Here is a 23,016-nt window from a genome sequence, read left to right on the forward strand (position 1 = left end):
AGATGTACCGTAATTTGTCTCTTCCTAGTAATTCTGAAATGGTCACTAAGAAACTTCTCAAAGGTGTTCCTATAGCCTAACAGCCCCTAGATGGCACAGTGATAGCTGAAGATCACGTTCATTAGCCTTACCTCAAAATTATCACATTTCTCCAATTGTGGACACTTGCACTTGTTCATTTTCAGAAGAAAAATAGTCAAGTATCATTTGTCGGTGCCTAGGCCTAACACTTTAAATATCATAGATAGGAATTACTATAACAAAAAGAATAGCCCTATCAATTCATGTTTTCAATTACGCTCAATAGGGCTACTATGATAGGGGCCAAACTAATTGGACCCAATCATAGGGCCGAGCCCGTGGCCTCTGATAGGAACAGCACTTGCGCCATCTAGTGGTTTTAACTAGTTGCCACAGCCACAGCAAAATGGGATATATCGTAACAATTCATGAAAACAAAAATGTGCTTCTTAATTTGAGGTTTGGGTTAGGTATAATGTTATCAGTGTGGTTAAGGTTAGGGTTAGGTTTAAAATCACTTTTTAAGAAGATAAACTGTAGAAAGTGGCGTGGTTTATGACTTTGTGGATGTGGTAACTAGTGACGACAACATCTAGTGGTCAATGCAAGAATTGGAGTTCCTATCCACGTACGTCATCACGTTAGTATTCTGTTGACGTGGCGTAGCTAAACAAACGAACGCCAGTAAACCGGGGGAAGAATGGATGTGGCTTAGGTCGTCGACGGAACAGTGCTCATGTTTTCAGGTAAAGTCTGGGTGCTTCATCGCTTATAATTTGCTAAAATTAACACGGACTTTTACCAGCAACAATAATCGTGAATGTACTATAGATAGCTAAGACACTTAGGGTACAGATGTTAGCTAAGCTAGCTCTACGTTAGCTTGACAGGCAAGCTAGCTAACTAATAGTTAGCTAACTAGAAACCTACCTAACGTAGCTATCTGGCAGCTGCTTCAGTCAGTTGGGCAACAAAGTGTTTGGTTGCGTTTTACTAATGTAGTTAATTGATGTGGTGAGAGCACAATGTTCGTACCTAGCTAGCTGGCAAGTTGTTTTCCCGCAGATAACTAACGTGTTGGGTTACATATGGATGGGATTGCCCATTCAAATAGACGGTAAACTTTATTAAACGTTAGGGTGGACTGCTGTAAACTGGGTATACCCCACTTGGGTTCTCAGAGATCTAGTTTAAGGTTAGCCAGAGAACTAGCTAGCATTTACCTCCATGTTCCGTAACGTTATGAATGTTCATTATAATACTGAACAAAAACATAAACGCAACATGTAACTTAAAGTGCTGGTCCCATGTTTCATGAGCTGAAATAAAAGATCCCAGAAATGTTCCATGCGGACAAAAAGTTACTCTCAAACTTTGTTTACATCCCTGTTAGTGCCAAGATAATCTATCCACCTGATATCAAGAAGCTGGTTAAACAGCATGATCATTACACAGGTGTACCTTGTGCTGGGGGACAAAAGGCCACTCTAAAATGTGCAGTTTCGTCACACAACGCCACAGATATCTCAAGTAAAGGGGGCGTGCAATTGTCATGCTGACTGCAGGAATGTCCACCAGAGTTGTTGCCAGAAAATGTAATGTTAATGTCTCTACCATAAACTGCCTCAATGTAGTTTTAGAGAATTTGGTAGTACGTCCAACCGGCCTCACAACCGCCAGCCCAGGGCCTCCACATCTGGCTTCTTCACCTGCGGGATCGGGCTCAGGAGTATTTGTCTTTTTAATAGAGCTCTTTTGTAGGGAAGAACACATTCTAATTGACTGGGCCTGGCTCCCCAGTGGGTGGGCTACTGCTGCACCCGTGCTCAGTCATGTGAAATCCAAATCAGCAAAGTCTCTGACATTGTTGCGTTTATAACTTTGATCAGTATATTAGTGATAGTGAATTTACGTTAGTATGGTTATTTTGTTGTGACGGTTATTAACTTAGCTAGTTAGCTAACTGTGACTTCTGCTTAAACTTTAGCCAAAGATTTGTATAACTAAGATAGACCACAGCCTGTCGTTTCCAATGGGAACAAATTAGTCACAAGTGGGTAGAACCAAGCACAAGCTAGCGTGATCCTATTGTCGCGTTCTAGTAAACATTTGCATATTTCCGTTAGGGAACTTCTACTTTGAAGTGGCAATAACTCAAATCGCCTTTGCAGTCCTAAACAACGCAATTAAAAAATACAAATAAAACTTTGCCAAAGGTTAAAGTCTACAAAACTTTGTACACTCTGTTAAGCAAATATTTTAGTTTTGGGAACAGAACTATATTGACATTAAATGTATCATTGAGAATTTGCAGAATGTCGGCCAAAATCCACATCGTTCCATTTTCTCTCACTGCCGGCCAATGGGCTTCCTCTCACTGCCATATTTGGTAGTGAGTGGAAAGGCCGAGTGGATGCTTCACATTTATACGTCCTGTGAAATATGTCTCATTGTTCTCTGCGCTTTAGCCCTCTGAACATTAGCCAAAGTTTATCAAGATGTTATCTGACAAAAAGCTGTCACATCAGCAGCTGATGTTCCTCTCTGAATGTCAAATGGAAACAAATGCCAACGTTACATAAACAAGGAGCTTCAGTACACTGCCGTCTCCCAGGCATCGATCTTATCAGTCAGTACCACTGACTAAACGTACAAGACTGATGGACTTTAATCATCCCTATGAAGATCATTCAACTGGAAGAGTTGGACTGAATGCTCTGTGCTTCACATGCAAGATACATTTACTATTGCACGTTTTGAAGTATGTGAGATCTTGTCTATATTGAATGTAAATTAATGTAGGCTAACTAGCTAGGTGTACCTTAAAAAACAAGCTGATATAATATACACTGCTCAAAAAAATAAAGGGAACACTTAAAAAACACAATGTAACTCCAAGTCAATCACACTTCTGTGAAATCAAACTGTCCACTTAGGAAGCAACGCTGATTGACAATAAATTTCACATGCTGTTGTGCAAATGGAATAGACAACAGGTGGAAATTATAGGCAATTAGCAAGACACCCCCAATAAAGGAGTGGTTCTGCAGGTGGGGACCACAGACCACTTCTCAGTTCCTATGCTGCCTGGCTGATGTTTAGGTCACTTTTGAATGCTGGCGGTGCTTTCACTCTAGTGGTAGCATGAGACGGAGTCTACAACCCACACAAGTGGCTCAGGTAGTGCAGCTCATCCAGGATGGCACATCAATGCGAGCTGTGGCAAGAAGGTTTGCTGTGTCTGTCAGCGTAGTGTCCAGAGCATGGAGGCGCTACCAGGAGACAGGCCAGTACACCAGGAGACGTGGAGGAGGCTGTAGGAGGGCAACAACCCAGCAGCAGGACCGCTACCTCCGCCTTTGTGCAAGGAGGAGCAGGAGAAGCACTGCCAGAGCCCTGCAAAATGACCTCCAGCAGGCCACAAATGTGCATGTGTCTGCTCAAATGGTCAGAAACAGACTCCTTGAGGGTGGTATGAGGGCCCGACGTCCACAGGTGGGGGCTGTGCTTACAGCCCAACACCGTGCAGGACGTTTGGCATTTGCCAGAGAACACCAAGATTGGCAAATTCGCCACTGGCGCCCTGTGCTCTTCACAGATGAAAGCAGGTTCACACTGAGCACGTGACAGAGTCTGGAGACGCCGTGGAGAACGTTCTGCTGCCTGCAACATTCTCCAGCATGACCGCTGTGCATTTCTTTGGGGGGCCGCACAGCTCTCCATGTGCTCGCCAGAGGTAGCCTGACTGCCATTAGGTACCGAGATGAGATCCTCAGACCCCTTGAGACCATATGCTGGTGCGGTTGGCCCTGGGTTCCTCCTAATGCAAGACAATGCTAGACCTCATGTGGCTGGAGTGTGTCAGCAGTTCCTGCAAGAGGAAGGCATTGATGCTATGGACTGGCCCGCCCGTTCCCCAGACTTGAATCCAATTGAGCACATCTGGGACATCGTGTCTCGCTCCATCCACCAACGCCACGTTGCACCAGACTGTCCAGGAGTTGGCGGATGCTTTAGTCCAGGTCTGGGAGGAGATCCCTCAGGAAACCATCCGCCACCTCATCAGGAGCATGCCCAGGCGTTGTAGGGAGGTCATACAGGCACGTGGAGGCCACACACACTACTGAGCCTCATTTTAAGGACAATACATCAAAGTTGGATCAGCCTGTAGTGTGGTTATCCACTTTAATTTTGAGTGTGACTCCAAATCCAGACCTCCATGGGTTGATAAATTGGATTTCCATTGATTATTTTTGTGATTTTGTTGTCAGCACATTCAACTATGTAAAGAAAAAAGTATTTAATAAGATTATTTCTTTCATTCAGATCTAGGATGTGTTGTTTAAGTGTTCCCTTTATTCTTTTGAGCAGTATACTTTGCTAATGCATCTGAAACTTGTAACTGAAGCTGTTGTATAGCTATCAATAACAATGTCTCGCTCCTCTCTTTGAAGTGAAAAATGACTGGGAGAAGCCAGCACTATGGTTTCCAGTCAGCCACGACGATGCAGCCTGCCAATGGAGGACATGCCTACCTATTTGGGAACAGCGCTGAGAACGATCTCGCTGAGGACGGAGAGAGCTACGAGCTGCGCACCCGAGGCCGGGACCGGAGGAGCACCTCCAGGGAGAAGTCAGACGACATTGTCCACCTGGTCCGAGACATTAAAGAAGGGGACACTCTGAATAGCTTCTCCCTGCAGTACCACTGCTCAGTAAGTCAACCTTAATCCCTGTCTTACTCTCTAATGACAAGCCCTTTCAGACAGACCGGACATGTAGCTTTGACTTCTCTCTACTTTTTTGCAACACAAACACAAAGTTAACTCCTTTGTTGTGTATCATAGGTAGCAGACATCAAGAGGGCCAACAACCTGTTGACAGAGCAGGACTTCTTTGCGCTGAGATCCATCAAGATCCCTGTGAAACGTTTCAGCATGCTGACAGAGACCCACAACACTACTGCTCTCAAATCTGCCTCCCCCACAGGCCACCGACGCATCCACCAGCCCCCCGTCTCCACAGAGACTTGCACAGACTCCTCCTCCTCCACAGACAGTGTGGGTAGCTTCCTGCAGGAGAAGGACAAGGACATTGAGCTGCTGGTCAAGTCCACTGGCACCTCCAGAAGCAGCCTGAACGAGGTGGTCTCCTCCCTGGCCCTCCAGCAGCCCTTACTACTGGGGGAGCCTGACTTCAAGCCTGTCCTCAGGAAGGACCCCTACCATGGGGCAGACTGGGGCATGAGGTGGTGGATGGCGGTGGCCATCATGGTGGTGGTTGGCATCGTCACACCAGTGTTCTACCTGCTGTATTACGAGGTGCTGATGAAGGTGGACGTGAGCCACCACACCACCACGCTGTCGGCCAATCCGAATGGCATGCAGAACGCCCAGATGCCTGAGCCTGTGGCAATCAATGGAGGGCCCAACTCAAGACCTCACGCTGGAAACGTACCTAAACCAGACTCACATGGACACAATGTGGATGACCACCTTGGCCCCAAGAAAGAGAGAACGTAGCGAGGGTGAGAGTCTCACTGAAGGAGTGGGAGATATTTCTGAGCAGTTCTATTTGGTACAATCTGAGAATCACTTTATGGGGAACAGAATCCATAGGAAAATTATGGAGGGGAATAATTTTCCGTGGACATACGTATGTTTTTTTTAAAACGTTTTTAAAGCATTTTTTTTTTCCCACACAGAGGTACCCAACTGCTTATTGTCCCCTTTGTCAGCTGATGGAACTGTTTCCGTAACGCTGTCTAAAGGGTTTGTGCTATCCGGGATCCTTGGGATGTCCCTACGTTACCATATGAGGTTTCAACTTTAATGGGTTGATGTCAGAGTTGGACATCCCAATGACCCTGTCTAAAGTGAGGGTTATTTTCTTGGTCAGAAAAGTACTGATTGCTGCCACTTATCAATGACAGTAATTTGAGGAATATTGGTCTTATACTTACAATATCAGTATTGTCTAAAATGTGTTACAAATCTTGAACATTGCTTGTATATTTTTTTGCCTGTCTAGGGAGAACTGCATTTTGACTCACAAAACCTATATTTCTACTTAGGGCATGGTGACAAAACAGGAAATGCACAATATTCCCAAACACTAGCTTGCTATATTCTAGTGACATGTTATTTTAGTTCCTTTTCCTCATGTCCATTTCATAAAATCATGTGTAACAAACAGTATGTGCCTTGAACTTGTGGAACACTACAACAGGCTGAAAAATAAGTATATTTTGAATAAATTATTGATGCTCAGACTTTGCATGTTTGTTTAATTTGTTTATACAATTATTTACAAAAGAGCCATTTACAGTATTTTAACTCAAACCACACATCTTTATGATTCTCACATTGTAAATGTAGGTTCAAACAAAATATGTGAACTTGATGACAGTGTTAGTCATATAGCCAACAGCTATTTGGTAAACAATAAATCATGATTTGGAGGGGAAATACATTTGGAAGAGTGACAGTCAACATTCTTTTGGATTTTTAAATACTGTATGCTCTTGAGACAACATCCATACAGTTGAGGTTAATATGTGGCTCCTTCATCCATGTTCTCATCACTGCCTGCACCAAAATCATCACCATCTTCAAAGTAGCTGGCAATGTAGTCATTTTCCTACAAAAAGGCAAGTGTTAATTGTGACATTCCCCATTGGTGTGTGAATGCCCTTGCAAAAATAAAAGATTGCCATTTTGTAACCGTAGTCGGCTGGTATTTTAGACGCAGTTACACAAATTACTGTAAACAACTTATTTTGGATGCAATATTTGCAGCATATTGCAATTGGACTGCAATCTTTTTTAGTAAGGGTGCTATGTGCATAGGGACTGTAGCTATTAAATGTCATTTATACTGAACAAAAATAAAACGCAACATGTAAAGTATTGGTCCCATGTTTCATGAGCTGAAATAAAAGATCCCAGAAATATTCCATATGCATAAAATGCTTATTTCTCTAATTTTGTGGACAAATTTGTTTACATCCCTGTTAGTGAGCATTTATCCTTTGCCAAGATAATCCATCCACCTGACAGGTGTGGCATATCAAGAAGATGATTAAACAGCGTGATCATTACACATGTGCACTTTCGTAAGATTGGACATTGCTTATAACATCAGATCGGATATAATCGATCTGGAGATGGTCTGGCTGGATATCTGCCTTCCAAAAACCAAGCCGATTTTGTTGGGGATGTGTTACATGCCGCCCTATCAGAATGCATTCTATGAAGATCTCTAAATTGTGTTGTCAAACTAATGATTAACTAGTGAAGGAAATCATTTTGTTAGGGGATTTCCAATACTCACATTTGCAAAGAAGATAGCCCAACCCACAATGCATCTATGCACTTCTGTAGATCACTTGCTCTGACCCAATTGCTAAAATATCCCACCAGGACAGCTATCCACAGACTGCTAGCCACTGACCTCATTCAATGTCATTTTGACTACACTAGTACTTCCTGGTTTGGGGGCTCATCTAAGCTTCTGAATGGGAAGCTCCAGAAAGCCCAGAATAAGTTTCAGGGTCATTTTTGTATTTATTATGGATCCCCCATCTTCCTGGGGTCCAGCAAAATTAAGGCAGTTAAACAATTTAAAAAAAGATTACAATACATTCATTACAGACGTCACAACACACTAAGTGTTTGCCTTCAGGCCCTTACTCCACTACCACATATCTACAACACAAAATACATGTGTGTGTATAGTGCGTATGTTATGTGTGTGTTGCTTCACAGGCCCCGCTGTTCCATAACGTGTATTTTTATTTGCTTTTTAAAATCTGATTATATTGCTTGTATCAGTTACCTGATGTGGAATAGAGTTCCATCTAGTCATGGCTCTATGTAGTAGTTTGTGCCTCCCATAGTCTGTTCTGGACTTGGGGACTGTGAAGAGACCTCTGGTGGCATGTCTTGTGGGGTATGCATGGGTGTCTGAGCTGTGTGCTAGTTGTTTAAATAGACAGCTCAGTGCTTTCAACAGGTCAATACTTCTCACAAATACAAGTAGTGATGAAGTCAATCTCTCCTCTACTTTGAGCCAGGTGAGATTTTTGCTGCCTTGTTCTGAGCCAATTGCAATTTTCCTAAGTCCTTCTTTGTGGCACCTGACCACACAACTGAACAGTAGTCCAGGTGCGACAAAACTAGGGCCTGTAGGACCTGCCTTGTTGATAGTGTTGTTAAGAAAGCAGATCAGTGCTTTATTATGGACAGACTTCTCCCCATCTTAACTACTGTTGTATCAATACGTTTTGACCATGACAGTTTACAATCCAGGGTTACTCCAAGCAGTTTAGTCACCTCAACTTGCTCAATTTCCACATTATTTAAATACAATGCTATAGGTTTTTGAAATATTTAGGACTAACTTATTCCTTGCCACCCATTCTGAAGCTAACTGCAGCTCTTTGTTAAGTGTTGCAGTCATTTCAGTTGCTGTAGTAGCTGACATGTATAGTGTTGAGTCATCCGCATACATAGACACACTGGCTTCACTCAAAGGCAGTGTCATGTCGTTAGTAGACAAAAAAAAAAGGGGCCTAGACAGCTGCCCTGGGGAAATCCTGATTCTACCTGGATTATGTTGAAGAGGTTTCCATTAAAGAACACCCTCCATGTTCTGTTAGACAGGTAACTCTTCATCCACAATATAGCAGGGGGTGTAAAGCCATAACACATATGTTTTTCCAGCAGCAGACTATGATTGATAATGTTAAAAGCCACACTGAATTCTAACAAAACAGCCCCGACAACCTTTTTATTTTTAATTTCTCTCAGCCAATTATCAGTCAATTTTGTAAGTGCTGTGCTTGTTGAATGTCCTTCCCTATAAACATGAGCTGCTTTCAGGAACTCAACTGGCTGCCTGTTGATGCTAAAGTGTCCCAGATTAGACTGGGTTTGGTTTACAGGAATATTTATGGTTCTGCACCCAGATATCTGGACTGATTACTTTCCCCATTTTAGGGATGCACACAATCACAGTACCAGATTAGGTGTTACTAATGTGTGATAATAGTATACAGGTTCCGGAGTAATGCTGGGAAAGGTACTTTCTTGTATACTGGCGCCTCAGAGTGGAATGAGTTGCCTCTACCCATAAAAACAACATCCTCTCTTGGCAGCTTTAAAAATAAAGTTGAAAAAATGGTTTGATGTCTTCTGTGCCCATTTGAATGTACCCTACGATATAACCGCAATGAGATAGATGTTCTTCTTCGTGTTTATGTTTTATTTATTATCATCTCGCTACCATACTGTGTATAACTGTGTTTGATCTTGTCTAGCCATCTTGTCTCAAGAGGACCACAATGGAAATAAGTCCCAGACTTTGTGTGTAATCATCGATGATTTTATTCATGTATGGCTTTTAAGTTTTATGTGTGCTTGTTTTTTTAAATGGTTGAATTAATAAACTAAAAACAAGTTGTGCTGGGGACAATAAAAGGCCACTAAAATGTTCAGTCAAACAACAATGCCACAGATGTCTAAAGTTGAGGGAGCTTGCAGTTGGCATGCTGACTGCAGGAATATCCACCAGAGCTGTTGCTAGAGAATTGAATGTTGATTTCTCTACTCTCATTTCAGAGAATTTGTCAGTACGTCCAACTTGCCTCACTACAGCAGACCTTGTGTAACCACTCCAGTCCAGGAACTCCACATCCAGCTTCTTTACCTGCGGGATCATCTGAGATCAGCCACCCGGACAGCTGATAAAACTGTGGGTTTGCAGAACCTAACAATTTCTGCACAAACTGTCAGAAACCGTCACAGGGAAGCTCATCTGCGTGTTCGTCGTACTCACCAGGGGCTTGACCTAACTGCAGTTCGGTGTCGTAACCGACTTCAGTGGGCAAATGCTCACCTTCAATGGCCACTGGCATGCTGGACAAGTGTGCTGTTCACGGATGAATCCCGGTTTCAACTTTACCGGGCAGATGGCAGACAGCGTGTATGGCGTTGTGCAGGCGAACAGTTTGCTGACGTCAACGTTGTGAACAGAATGTCCCATGGTGGCGGTGGGGTAATGGTTTGGGCAGGCATAAGCTACAGCCAACAAACACAATTACATTTTATCTATGGAAATTTGAATGCACTGAGATACCGTGATGAGATCCCGAGGCTCATTGTCATGCTATTCATCCACCTCCATCACCTCATGTTTCAACATGATAATGCATGGCCCCCCAAGGATCTGTACACAATTCCTGGAAGCTGAAAATGTCTCAATCCTTCCATGGCCTGCATACTCACTAGACATGTCACCCATGGCGCATGTTTGGGATACTGTGGATTGATGTGTACGACAGCGTGTTCCAGTTCCCACCAATGTCCAGCAACTTCGCACAGCCATCGAAGAGGAGTGGGACAAAATTCCATCTGCCACAATCATCAGCCTGACCAAGTCTGTGTGAAGGAGATGTGTCGCGCTACATTAGGCAAATGGTGGTCACACCAGATACGGACTGGTTTTCTGATCCACATACATATCTCTATTCCCAGTCATGTGAAATCCATAGATTAGGGCCTAATTAATTCATTTCAATTGACTGATTTCCTTATATGAACTGTAACTAACATTTTTGAAATTGTTGCATGTTCCGTTTCTATTTTTGTTCAGTGAATATTGCGTATTGTGATCTTCAGACATTACATACAGTCATGGCCAAAAGTTGAGAATGACACAAATATTAATTTACACGAAGTTTGCTGCTTCAGTGTCTTTAGATATTTTTGTCAGATGTTACTATGGAATACTGAAGTATAATTACAAGCATTTCAAAAGTGTTAAAGGCTTTTATTGACAATTACATGAAGTTGATGCAGAGTCAATATTTGCAGTGTTGACCCTTCTTTTTCAAGACCTCTCCAATCCACCCTGGCATGCTGTCAATTAACTTCTGGGCCACATCCTGACTGATGGCAGCCCATTCTTGCATAATCAATGCTTGGAGTTTGCCAGAATTTGTGAGTTTTTGTTTGTCCACCCGCCTCTTGAGGATTGACCACAAGTTCTCAATGGGATTAAGGTCTGGGGAGTGTCCTGGCCATGGACCCAAAATATCTATGTTTTGTTCCCCGAGCCACTTAGTAATCACTTTTGTCTTATGGAAAGGTGCTCCATCATGCTGAAAAAGTCATTGTTCGTCACCAAACTGTTCCTGGGTGGTTGGGAGAAGTTGCTCCCGGAGGATGTGTTGGTACCATTCTTTATTCATGGCTGTGTTCTTAGGCAAAATTGTGAATGAGCCCACTCCCTTGGCTGAGAAGCAACCCCACACATGAATGGTCTCAGGATGCTTTACTGTTGGCATTACACAGGCCTGATGGTAGCGCTCACCTTGTCTTCTCCAGACAAGCTTTTTTCCGGATGCCCCAAACAATCGGAAAGGGGATTCATCAGAGGAAATGACTTTACCCCAGTCCTCAGCAGTCCAATCCCTGTACCCTTTGCAGAATATCAGTCTGTCCCTGATATTTTTCCTGGAGAGAAGTGGCTTCTTTGCTGCCCTTCTTGACACTAGGCCATCCTCCAAAAGTCTTCGCCTCACTGTGCGTGCAGATGCACTCACACCTGCCTGCTGCCATTCCTGAGCAAGCTCTGTACTGGTGGTGCCCGGATCCCGCAGCTGAATCATCTTTAGGAGACGGTCCTGGCACTTGCTGGACTTTCTTGGGCGCCCTGAAGCCTTCTTCACAACAATTGAACCGCTCTCCTTGAAGTTCTTGATGATCCGATAAATGGTTGATTTAGGTGTAATCTTACTGGCAGCAATATCGTTGCCTGTGAAGCCCTTTTTGTGCAAAGCAATGATGACGGCACGTGTTTCCTTGCAGGTAACAGTGGTTGACAGAGGAAGAACAATGATTCCAAGCTGCCAGTCTGTTATTCGAACTCAAATGAGCATGACAGAGTGATCTCCAGCCTTGTCCTCGTCAACACTCACACCTGTGTTAACGAGAGAATCCCTGACGTGATGTCAGCTGGTCCTTTTGTGGCAGGGCTGAAATGCAGTTGAAATGTTTTTTGGGGGGGGGATTCAGTTCAGAGGGACTTTGCAATTAATTGCAATTCATCTGATCACTCTTCATAACATTCTGGAGTATATGCAAATTGCCATCATGCAAACTGAGGCAGCAGACTTTAATATTTGTGTCATTCTCAAAACTTTTGGCCACGACTGGAAACATGTCATTTATCATACCCAGAAACCATCAGAGACGTCTCAATACCAAGTTGATGGTATGGAAGTGTGTCAGCGAACAACTTGAAATACAATACATTGTGCGATAGAAGTTGACTAATAAGGATGATTTAGATCAAAATTGGGCTTTATATATTACAACTAGGGGGAGTCGGGGGGGGGGGGGGGGTTACCTCTTCTAATTCCTCCTCTTCCAACTCCTCTCCTTCAATTTCTTCCTCCTCTCCTTCCTCCGTAGTTTTCTTTTCTTCTTTCTCCTCGTCCGATTTTACATCGTCTTTCTTTTCAAGTTCCTGAAGAAATAGCCATTGTGTATGATTATCCAGATTTACAAACAGCTTTCACACATAAAACATGATATGATGGGTATGTTCATTTTATCATTATACAAGTCAATGTTATCAGGCTATTAGAACGTCAAATCTGAATGTACAGATAATCCCAACTAGTCCCAACCCCTCCAGAGATTGCATGTTTTAAAATAACAAATCAATTTATAATAAGTGAAAAGGAATAAAGGTGATGAAAGTGACTTACATCTAATTTACTGAGTACATCTGCTTTTTCTTTGCTTGATACCTTTATGGGTTTCTTCTTTGCGCCTACTAATATTACGTTCATTTGGAAATATAGTTATTAGCATACAATCACAATTGTAATATGAAAGATATGTTTGATTATCCCTACACAAACTTTAAGTACCTGGTTTTACATTCAACTTTTTCTTTTGAGGCATCAGCTCTTTTGGAAAAAGCTGCCAGTCTGTAATGACAAACAAGTGAGAAGTTATCTTAAAAGAAGTTAATAATATTGGAAATCAGACTCAGGTTTGGTTTACAATATTTATTTCCACAATGTTGAAATAACACTGAAATTGTGAAAATGAATAAAAATTGTTTTTGGCCCACAGATCAATCTGATCTGATAATTCTGACCAATGACCAGTCATCTATTATTTGCATATGTATCCTCCTACTTTCAAGGGGTAAGCAGGGTAGGCTCTAGAGCAGGGCTCTCCAACCCTGTTCCTGGAGATCTACCCTCCCAGTTGTAACTAACCTGATTCAGCTTTTAAACCAGCTAATTATTAGAATCAGGTACGCTAGATGAGGGTTGGAGTGAAAACCTACAGGAACAGCTCTCTAGGAACAGGGTTGGAGAACCCTGCTCTAGACAATCCCATCTGCCAATCAGCACTGTATGGAAATATTTTCAAACTGTCAACTCGCCCAAACGATCAGACTGAGCAGTTCAATAGCAAAAGGAAATACATTCCCAAAAATATATTTAAGTTATTTTCATGAAATAAACCCACATCATGATTTATTAATCAGACACAGTGATGACTTTAAAATACAATTTAAAAAAAGACTGCATGGGGACTTCAATGTGATAATGACCAAATTGAACAAGTACCTGGTGTCCACTCATCCAACATGTTTTGCCTCTGATACCTCTCCTTGTATCTTTCCACATCTATTTGATATGTAAACAGTAAAGGTTATGCATGGATACTCACACAAACGTTAACTAAACACTCAATTAAGTCAGCAAGCACATTTTGTACCTGCTGGAAATATCTCTTAAATACTTATTTCTCCTGTAGTACATTGAGCATATGACCAAGTGAACTCAAAAATACAGATAAAGCCGTTATTTCTACTATACATCAATAAGCTATGATAAGGCTGCCCTTGATACGGACACATCATCTTACCCCAGAAAATAATGTGCTCTATATCCAAGTTTAGTCAGGCCAGGAATGTATAACTCAATATTCTCTCCTAGATCAGCTTCTCTGTCTCCAGATAAGATATGGTTAAATAGCTCAGTTACTGTGTGTTACATTACCTCACCTCATGCCATTGTCTTAATGGATGATGAGATACACTCACCATTGCTGATAATGCACGCTCTCACCTCCTTTCCCAGCCAGAGGCTTGATGTTGTGGGGTAGTAGTCTCATGGTTCCCCTTATCTCCTGTTTCAGGGCTAGCATGTAGTCCTCATCTTCTCCCTCTTTCAACGGCACAGGCTTGAACTCCACATCCTGAATGGGGAAAATAACTGTTGATGTGCCCTTGAGCAAGGCACTTAAGCCTAATTGCTCCTGTAAGTCCCCCTGGATAAGAGCGTCTGCTAAATCAGTGTTTCGCAACTCTGGTCCTCCAGTAACCCCAACAGTACCCTTCAGTACCTCCAACAGCTCCGGACAAGCACACTTGATTCAATTTAACAAATCATCAAGCCGTCAATCAGTTGAATCATGTGGGTGTTCTGGGGCGCAAACTGAAACGTGTGCCGTTGGTGGTACTGGAGGACTGGAGTTGGGAAACCGAATGATATAAAATGTACTAAAAAGCCCATTCTTCCCAAGGCAATGTCACTTACTGGTCCAGGAAACAGAGACCATAAGCCTGGTAAATGCAGTCAGTATAGTGCTACTCACTGGATACAGCTTGTTGGGCCCCTCTCTGGTCTGAGGCATATTCCCCCTGCTGAGGCCCAGGGATTCGATGTTGAAGCTGAAGGCAGCTATACCACGGCCTTTACCACCAGCCATGTCTGCACTATGAGTGGGCTACTGCTTCCAACACGCGATAACCTATATTACAGAGGACATAGTGATGTTCACATTCTCTCACAAACACATGCCCCCTCAGATGTCCTGTAATTTGTTTTTATACATATTTACTTTTTTGTTGTTTCGCTGTAATACTAGCAATTTTATGAAGTTGGCTTTAGCAAGCCCAGACTGGGAACCTAGAACCTCCTAACCTCATAACTAGCTGCTTTTAGAAATGCTAGTATTTACACACTAGCATCGCTAGGAAGAAGCTGACAATTTTTTTTTTTTTTAAACATCTAATAGAAAATAAATGAAACAGACTTTCCAAACGTGGGTCTGTTGTAACATTGCTGTATATAGCAATGTTATTTTTTTACCCCTGCATTGTTGGAAAAGGACACTCGTTGTTTATGAAGCATGTGACAATACCATTTCATTCAATTTGTTATTTGATTTGTAGAACCACTTAATCTCTGCTTAATTCATGTCAAAATTAAAGTGCTTCACATGTGCAATACTTGCAAAACAAAAAAGCAAGAAGTTGTGGGGGACTTTTTATGTTGCCATGAGGTAAGCAGAGGAACTGACCTTGCTGAGTAACTGCATGGGTCTACAACAGACCCACGTTTGGAAATTCTGTTTAATTATGTTCCATTAGATGTTTTATTTTATTCCCCCCCTGCATAAGGATCAAGCCTACAGACAATTTACAGAGTAAGCTGAAATATAATTGTACTTAACTTTTAGTTCCAGCGGACTGTTCCTTTTTTTTTCTCTTTCTGACCATGTAATTGCTTGCAAATCTAGTGTGTAAATACTAGCGTTGCTAAAAGCAGCTACCAAGAAGTCCTTTCAGGCTATCAACGAAATTCGAGTAGCTAGCAAGGTTGGTAGACTTTAGAAAAGCAAGCAATAAATACATGTACTGAATAAGACTCATTTCCACCAGTCAGGAGGATACAGAGGTATGCTTAGATATGCAGAAAAATGGACACATTTTGACATAGAATTAAGCATAGTGATTATGGCTAGATTGCAGGAAAAAGCTGTTTCAGGTTTTTGAAAAATGAAAAAATCTCAAATCTTATGGACAAAAGAGCAATATTATTTTTATTTGTCATGTCACCAGAATAAGACCCTCGATATTTATTGGAAAGAAGCATCAAGCTCAATACCTTGCACACTCACCACCCTGTGAAGTTCATCCATTTTAATTTGTAATAAACTGGATGTTTTCCCGACACATAGTGGGACGACCACACAACAAGTTTACTTTGATAGGATGGTTATTAACCTATATCAATGTGTGCATAAGAGCGTTTCCACTGACATTTCTCGCATAATTCATTTTACCAACACCACAACTTGTCTTGCGTATTTTGTTTCGTCGACATTTGGAAAGTTTACCGGAAAATGTTCTGTTTCCATCAGGCCTGACAAAAATGCATGATTTTTTTTTTTTTATCCGACATGCACTTTACTCGCATAAAAAGGTTGGATGTAAACCTGGTAAATAGTATCAGCTGTCAATGCATCACTAACTACGTTTCCATCCAACCCTTTCATTCCCATGAATTACCTGATGTATGACAAAACTAACGCCCGGGCCTATGGAAACATTAAATGCGGGTACAAGTTTATAAATGCTGACAATTGTCGTTCGACATGGTGGGATCTTTTTGTGTCGGTAAAATTAATTATGCGAGAAATGGTGGTGGAAACGCCTTCATGCGCAAATATTGATATAATAACCATCACATCGAAGTACACTTGGAGTCATGCGATGATGGTTATGTTGTGTGGTCCTCTCACTATGACTCGGGAAAGTGAGCAGTTTTTAAGCTACAGATGAAATACATTGATGAATTTCACAGGGTGGTGAATGTGCAAGGTGATGAGCGAGGGTCATTTTCTGGTGACATGATCATCGATGCTTTCCTGCCGTTTGACAAATAATATCGTTGATCCACAATAGTCTCATAATGTAGGCTAAGTAGCCTACCAGCACTGCTCTGCGAGATGTTGGCTAGATAGAGCACATGTGCCATGACCAGAGTGGGCACATTTGCTATATAACGCAACGGTTTTATGACAACCATCATTAGAGTTGAAAAATATTTGAAATCGCGAAAGTCAGTTTGATGGTAACAAATCTCTGGTGGGAAAATTCGCATATTGTTTTAGGCAGATTTTTTTAGAACATTCGCATGAAAAAATCTGTCATAAAATTGGATGGAAACCTAGCTGCAGTCAGCCCATGTTGTGGATTGAAATCCATTGCATGTTTGTTCTGTGTGGGTTAATCAAATCGAATGTCATGGAGTTAAAAGTAGGACCTAATTACCACGCCACCGGTGAATTGTAGGTCCTCGTCTTTCTCCTTTGCGCACAGCTGTTACTTTGCAGCGATGCATACATTGGGCATGGTTTATATGACGACATGGGTAGGTGTGTTCCAACCAATAGCTTTTGGGTTTCACAGTGCCGTCATACATCTATCCGTCCAGTCAACATGCGTTCCTCCCACAAGGGTGTGTCCGGTGGCCACCATTATTTTTTTGCGTATTAAAATCTTAGACATTCAAATACAGTGATATTACCTGTGTGTAGCAGAACAGCGGCAATTGACAGCTTTGTTATTACGCGTCGCCAAGTGCATGACCTGGGATGTCTGCCGCGGACTGGTACGCGCATAAATCCCTCGGAGAAGGACTATACTGGATCCAGGAGAAGTTTTTCGAATCGTCAAACAGAGCTAATATTTGGCTCCTCCGAGGATCTCACCAAGACGTAGTGATAGACACAGGCTTGGGTTTGAGGAGCTTACCTGACTACATTAACTCCAAAAGTCTGCTTGGAGACGACCCGCAGCGAAAGAACCCCCTTTTGGCTATCGCCACCCACGCCCACTTCGACCACTCAGGTGGTCTGCATCAGTTCCAACAAGTCGGGGTCCACAGTGCAGAGGTCGATGCGTTGGCTAACGGAGACAACTTCGAGACGGTCACCTGGCTGTCCGATAGAGAGATAGTCCAGGCTCCCTGGCCGGGATGGAGGGCCAGGCAATACAGAGTCAAGGCTGTACAACCAACACATATACTACAAGAAGGTAAGAACCAAACCAAAAATGCTATAGAGATACCGATGTGGTGGCATAATTGTTACAGAAATCTAGAAGACCATTTGCTGTATGATGTTGAGATAAGGATATGGTCAATATGAATGTGATAACACAGCCCTTTAAGGATGTGTCTGCAACCCTTGTTACAGACTTTGCATTGGAATACGCTTTCACATTAGGCTGCATCCCAAGGGAAATTTATACTGCAGAGACTTGGCAGAGCACCAACACTGACCTCCCATCACGCACACGCGCACACACACGTGCATTACCCCTCCCTGTTTTGTATTCCATCATACACTCTCAATATAAGTCAGAGCTTTAAAAGTCTGACTGCGCATTCTTGAGATGAGGTTCCACACCCTAAATATGTTTATTGACTCAGTTACATGAACTGTACAATGTTGTTGCTTATTTTATGTATTTTATTTAACCTTTAATTAACTAGGCAAGTCAGTTAAGAACAAATTCTTATTTACAATGAAGGCATGTCCCGGCCAAACCCTAACAACGCTGGGCCAAATGTGCGCCGTCCTATGGGACTTCCAATCACGGCCGGTTGTGATATAGCCTGGAATTGAACCAGGGTCTGTAGTGATGCCTCTAGCATTGAGATGCAGTGCCTTAGACTGCTGCACCACCAGAGAGCCCTTATAATGGGTCCCATAAGAAAGATTATTTATGGTCATGGTTCAATGTCACATACACCGGATAGGTGCAGTGAAATGTGTTGATTTTACAGGGTCAGCATAGTAGTACGGCACCCCTAGAGAAAATTAGGGTTAAGTGCCTTGCTCAAGGGCACGTCGGCAGATTTTTCACCTTGTCGGCTCAGGTATTTGAACCAGCGACTTTTCAGTTACTGGCCCAATACTCTAACCACTAGGTTACCTCCCGCCCTCTTAGGATCATAAATAGCCCTACTCTGCAGTATGCCGGTATCTGCAAAGGTACAGTGCCTTCAGAAAGTATTCACACCCCTTGACCTTTTCCATATTTTGTTCTGTTACAGCCTGAATTTAAAATGGATTACATTTATGAACTATGTTTTTAGCAATAACATCAGGAGTAAAAATGTGCTTAACAAGTCAGATAAGTTGTATGGACTAACTCTGTGTGCAATAATGGTGTTTAACATGATTTTTGAAGGACTACCCCATCTTTGTACCCCACACATATAATTCCCTCAGTCGAGCTCTGATTCAACAACAAAGACCAGGAAGGTTTTCCAATGGCTCGCAAAGAAGGGCACCTATTGGTAGATGGGTAAAATAAACAAAAAACAGACATTGAATATCTTTTTCAGCATTTTAGAGATATTAATTACACTTTGGATGGTGTATCAATACACCCAGCCACTACAAAGATACAGGCGTCCTTCCTAACTCAGTTGACGGAGAGGAAGGAAACCGCTCAGTGATTTCACACTGAGGCCAATGGGGATTTTAAACCAGTTACAGAGTTAAATGGCTGGGATAGGAGAACTGAGGATGGATCAACAACATTGCAGTTACTACACAATACTAACCTAAATGACAGAGTGAAAAGAAGGAAGCCTGTACAGAATAAAAATATTCCAAAACATGCATCCTGTTTGCAATAAGGCACTAAAGTAATACTGCAAAAAAAAAAACAAAAAAAAAAAAACATTTACTTTTTGTCCTGAATATAAAGCATTATGTTTGGGGCAAATCCAACACAACACATAACTGGGTATCACTTTTCATATTTTCAAGCATGGTGATGGCTGCATCATGTTATGGGTATGCTTGTCATCGGCAAGGACTAGGGAGTTTTTTGGGGGGGATAAATAGAAATGGAATAGAGCTAACCACAGGCAAAGTCCTAGAGGAAAACCTGGTTCAGTCTGCTTTCCAACAGACACTGGGAGACAAATCCACCTTTCAGCAGGACAATAACCTAAAACGCAAGGCCAATTATACACTGGAGTTACTTACCAAGACGACATTGAATGTTCCTGAGTGTCCTAGTTACAGTTTTGACTTGAAAATGGCTGTCTAGCAATGACCAACAACCAACTTGGCAGAGCTTAAAGAATAAAAAAATAAAAATAATGGGTAAATATTGTACAATCCGGGTTTGCAAAGCTCTTAGAGACTTACTCAAAGACTCACAGTTGTAATCACTGCCAAAGGTGATATTAGCATGTATTGACTCAGGGGGTTGAATACATATATTAGTTTTATTTTCCATTAATAATAAAAATGTTATCCCACATTGTAATACTACAAAATGTGGAAAAAGTCAAGTGTTGTGAATACTTTCTGAAGGCACTGTATATGCTATTTTCATACTCAGCTGATGACTTTGATGGATTTTATTTCAGCCAAGGAAATACAGCAGACTAGACCCGGACATACTGAATTACTACATGGCCTGAAAGGGAGAATGCACACACATTCAATCCCATCCACAGAGATCAGACCACAACACATTCTTAATTATGCCAGGTTTTTGGTCCGTCTTGTCACATTTTCACGCATTGCCGCACATTTAAAAAAAGTTGGCTCAAACTCCCCCAGCCAGCATCTGATCCCTGTGTAATCTGAGCACTGGTCAATACACTTCTGCTGCGTCAGTGCTGCAATGCAGTTGGAATATCTTATTGCTCAATTTGTCCGTTTTCCCCATCTTTCTTTCTCTCCTCATTCTACCTCAGGTGACGTCATCAACCTGGGTGACAGGCAGCTGACGGTGCTGCATATGCCCGGCCACTCCCGGGGCAGCATCTGCCTACACGATGGCGACAACAAGATGCTGTTCAGCGGGGACGTGGTCTACGACGGAGCCATGATTGACTGGCTGCCCACCAGCCAGGTCAGCGACTACATCAGCAGCTGTGAGCGCCTGGTGGGGCTGGTGGACAGCGAGCAGGTGGACCAGGTAATGCCGGGACACTATCACACATTTGGCGCGAAGCAGCTCCACCGCATCGCCTCAGGGTACATCGACAAAGCTGGCACCTGCCCGGCACGCTTCTCCACGTTCGCCTGGAGGACCTTGGCCGGATTGGCGTTACGGGCCTCCAACACACGGGGCATCTGCTAGCCATAGGGACAGGGTAGCATTTAGAGTCGCACAGGTAGACTGGGGATATGCGGGAGATAATTTACCCCCTCAATGATCAGGAATTCTTTGTACTGTCAATCAGAAACTGCTGTGATCCAATGCATGTTATTTTACGTCCTTCATTAAAATGCCCCCACGCTTTACATCAGGCAATGATTGACAGAATATCAAAATTCCCATCATTATGGGATGCATTCACTGGAAAATGAATATATATATATTTTTATATAACGTTAAGAATATGACAAGTTGTGTGATTTTTGGAATGTGCTTTCACATTAAGCAGCATCTCTTCTGGCGGTGTTTCTCAACCCCAGTACTCACAATTGCATATTTTTATTTTAGCCCAGCTGGTATAACTAATGAAGAGCTTGGTGGTTAGTTGTCGAATAACACTGCCGTAAGGGAAATAAGGTGACAGGCAGCACATCACCTACTGACCTCAACACAGACAGAAAGAAAGAGAGAGAGACATTCACACACAGAGCATGACCCGTCTATATCTTTGTAACCTCGTCCCCAGGCTAACAGAGAGAGAAAGGCGGCTGGTGGACGAGACTATATATTTTGTAACACTGCGTAAGCCATCACAAGTATTAGCACATTCTTGAAATGAGACATTCCAGTTACTGTGTTTTTCTTTTACTTTCAACACTGAGAAAATGACATTTTCAACAGCACAAATTCCCATTGAAAGATTCATATGATAGTTTGGCTGCAAATACCAATTCTCCTCCCTTTTCCAAAGCGTGCCCTTGCACACTCCACGTCATAGATTTTAACGATGGTGGAAAATCCCTCTAGCGAATGATTTCACTAATCCAATGATTTTAAATTCATGACGGGAAAGTGCACAGTTCGGGAGACGGTTGGAGAATCGGCACGCAGGCTTGGATCCTGTGTGCAGAGAATGACAGGGATAACTAGGTCACCAATGGCTCCAGTACATTGTCTGGATAGCTGAAATGCGCTACAGCAGTTTTCAATTTTAAGTGGATAAAATATTCATTCAGTCCCTAAACTATGAAACAGAACACTGTTGGCATGCACTATGTCTGCATACATTTTGGGTCAACTGACAGAGTTTAACGGGGTAGGCCATCATTGTAAATAAGAATTTGTTCTTAAATAACTGACTTGCGTAGTTAAATAAAGGTTTAAAAAAAATACTAAGTGTCTGTCTAACTCAGCCCGATTTGTAAGTAATCCTTTGCCTACATCAAAGCATCTTTCATTTCCAATTCTGATTATGCATAAGTGATTTGAGGTAAGGTAAATGGAACAAGGTAATTAAATGGAATGATAATGTAGTGCCCATCTCTGCAAGTTAAAAGGCTGTACAATTTCAATTCTGCACAATGGCACAGCATTTTATAAACTTTACTGTGGAAAATTGATATGCTTACATATGACTGGTTTCACATTTGTCTCCAGCCATTAGAAGGTAAAATATATTTTTTAAAGTGTCATTTATATTTACAATTCCCTTAACCAAACAGATTACTCATTTACCTAGCTCTTATCAAGTTGGAAATTACAGTGCGTGGAGATTGATGTTATTTCTATCGGGGGGAAAGGTAGATGCTTTTTCCACTTGGAACTGGTAGGTTCACTAGACCTTACTCATGGTTTACTATAACGTAAAGGTGATGGAATAATTAGGGAATTAAGTCCAAGTCAGAATACAGTGCATCTGTGGCCACACCATTTATTCTTCTCCACCTCAAACTAATAGGTGAATAGCATGAACTTAAGCATGAGAATAGCAAGGTCAGAATACGCAGAGAGAAGTGCACAAAATGGAATAATGTTCCATTTACACGCGCTAACCTCGGGTCAGAATTGGGCCCATGTGCTTAATGGTCATATGGGGTGAAATGTGTATATATTTGAGTATGTGAGCACACAGTCCATTTGACCTGACCAAGATCCTTGTGGATCGAAACGTTGTCAATAAAAGTGGTAATTGGGAGCATA

General features: G+C 42.2%; 3 protein-coding genes across 5 annotated transcripts; 2 read left to right on the plus strand and 1 right to left on the minus strand.

Annotated features, from left to right (window-relative positions):
* Positions 1–683: 683 nt before the first annotated feature.
* LOC115199735 (lysM and putative peptidoglycan-binding domain-containing protein 3) lies at positions 684–6,290 on the plus strand. The gene is made up of 3 exons (XM_029762122.1): positions 684–767; positions 4,476–4,736; positions 4,869–6,290. Exons 2-3 carry the CDS (start codon positions 4,482–4,484, stop codon positions 5,541–5,543), a joined length of 930 nt encoding a protein of 309 aa, XP_029617982.1. The 5' UTR covers positions 684–767; positions 4,476–4,481; the 3' UTR covers positions 5,544–6,290.
* polr3g (polymerase (RNA) III (DNA directed) polypeptide G) lies at positions 6,291–17,744 on the minus strand. 3 transcript variants are annotated; one of them, XM_029762126.1, is made up of 8 exons: positions 17,656–17,744; positions 14,709–14,864; positions 14,180–14,309; positions 13,676–13,735; positions 12,962–13,021; positions 12,797–12,864; positions 12,433–12,552; positions 6,291–6,660 (listed from the first exon to the last, which is right to left on the minus strand). In XM_029762126.1, exons 2-8 carry the CDS (start codon positions 14,820–14,822, stop codon positions 6,571–6,573), a joined length of 642 nt encoding a protein of 213 aa, XP_029617986.1. In that variant the 5' UTR covers positions 14,823–14,864; positions 17,656–17,744; the 3' UTR covers positions 6,291–6,570. The 3 variants fall into 3 exon arrangements, with proteins under 3 accessions (XP_029617986.1, XP_029617987.1, XP_029617985.1); XM_029762127.1 differs by lacking the exon at positions 17,656–17,744 and adding an exon at positions 17,429–17,510; XM_029762125.1 differs by lacking the exon at positions 17,656–17,744 and adding an exon at positions 17,173–17,361.
* mblac2 (metallo-beta-lactamase domain containing 2) lies at positions 17,349–23,016 on the plus strand. Its single transcript, XM_029762124.1, has 2 exons — positions 17,349–17,937; positions 20,630–23,016. Exons 1-2 carry the CDS (start codon positions 17,496–17,498, stop codon positions 21,016–21,018), a joined length of 831 nt encoding a protein of 276 aa, XP_029617984.1. The 5' UTR covers positions 17,349–17,495; the 3' UTR covers positions 21,019–23,016.

Source organism: Salmo trutta, chromosome 9, assembly GCF_901001165.1.
Source record: "Salmo trutta chromosome 9, fSalTru1.1, whole genome shotgun sequence".
Lineage (NCBI taxonomy): Eukaryota > Metazoa > Chordata > Actinopteri > Salmoniformes > Salmonidae > Salmo > Salmo trutta.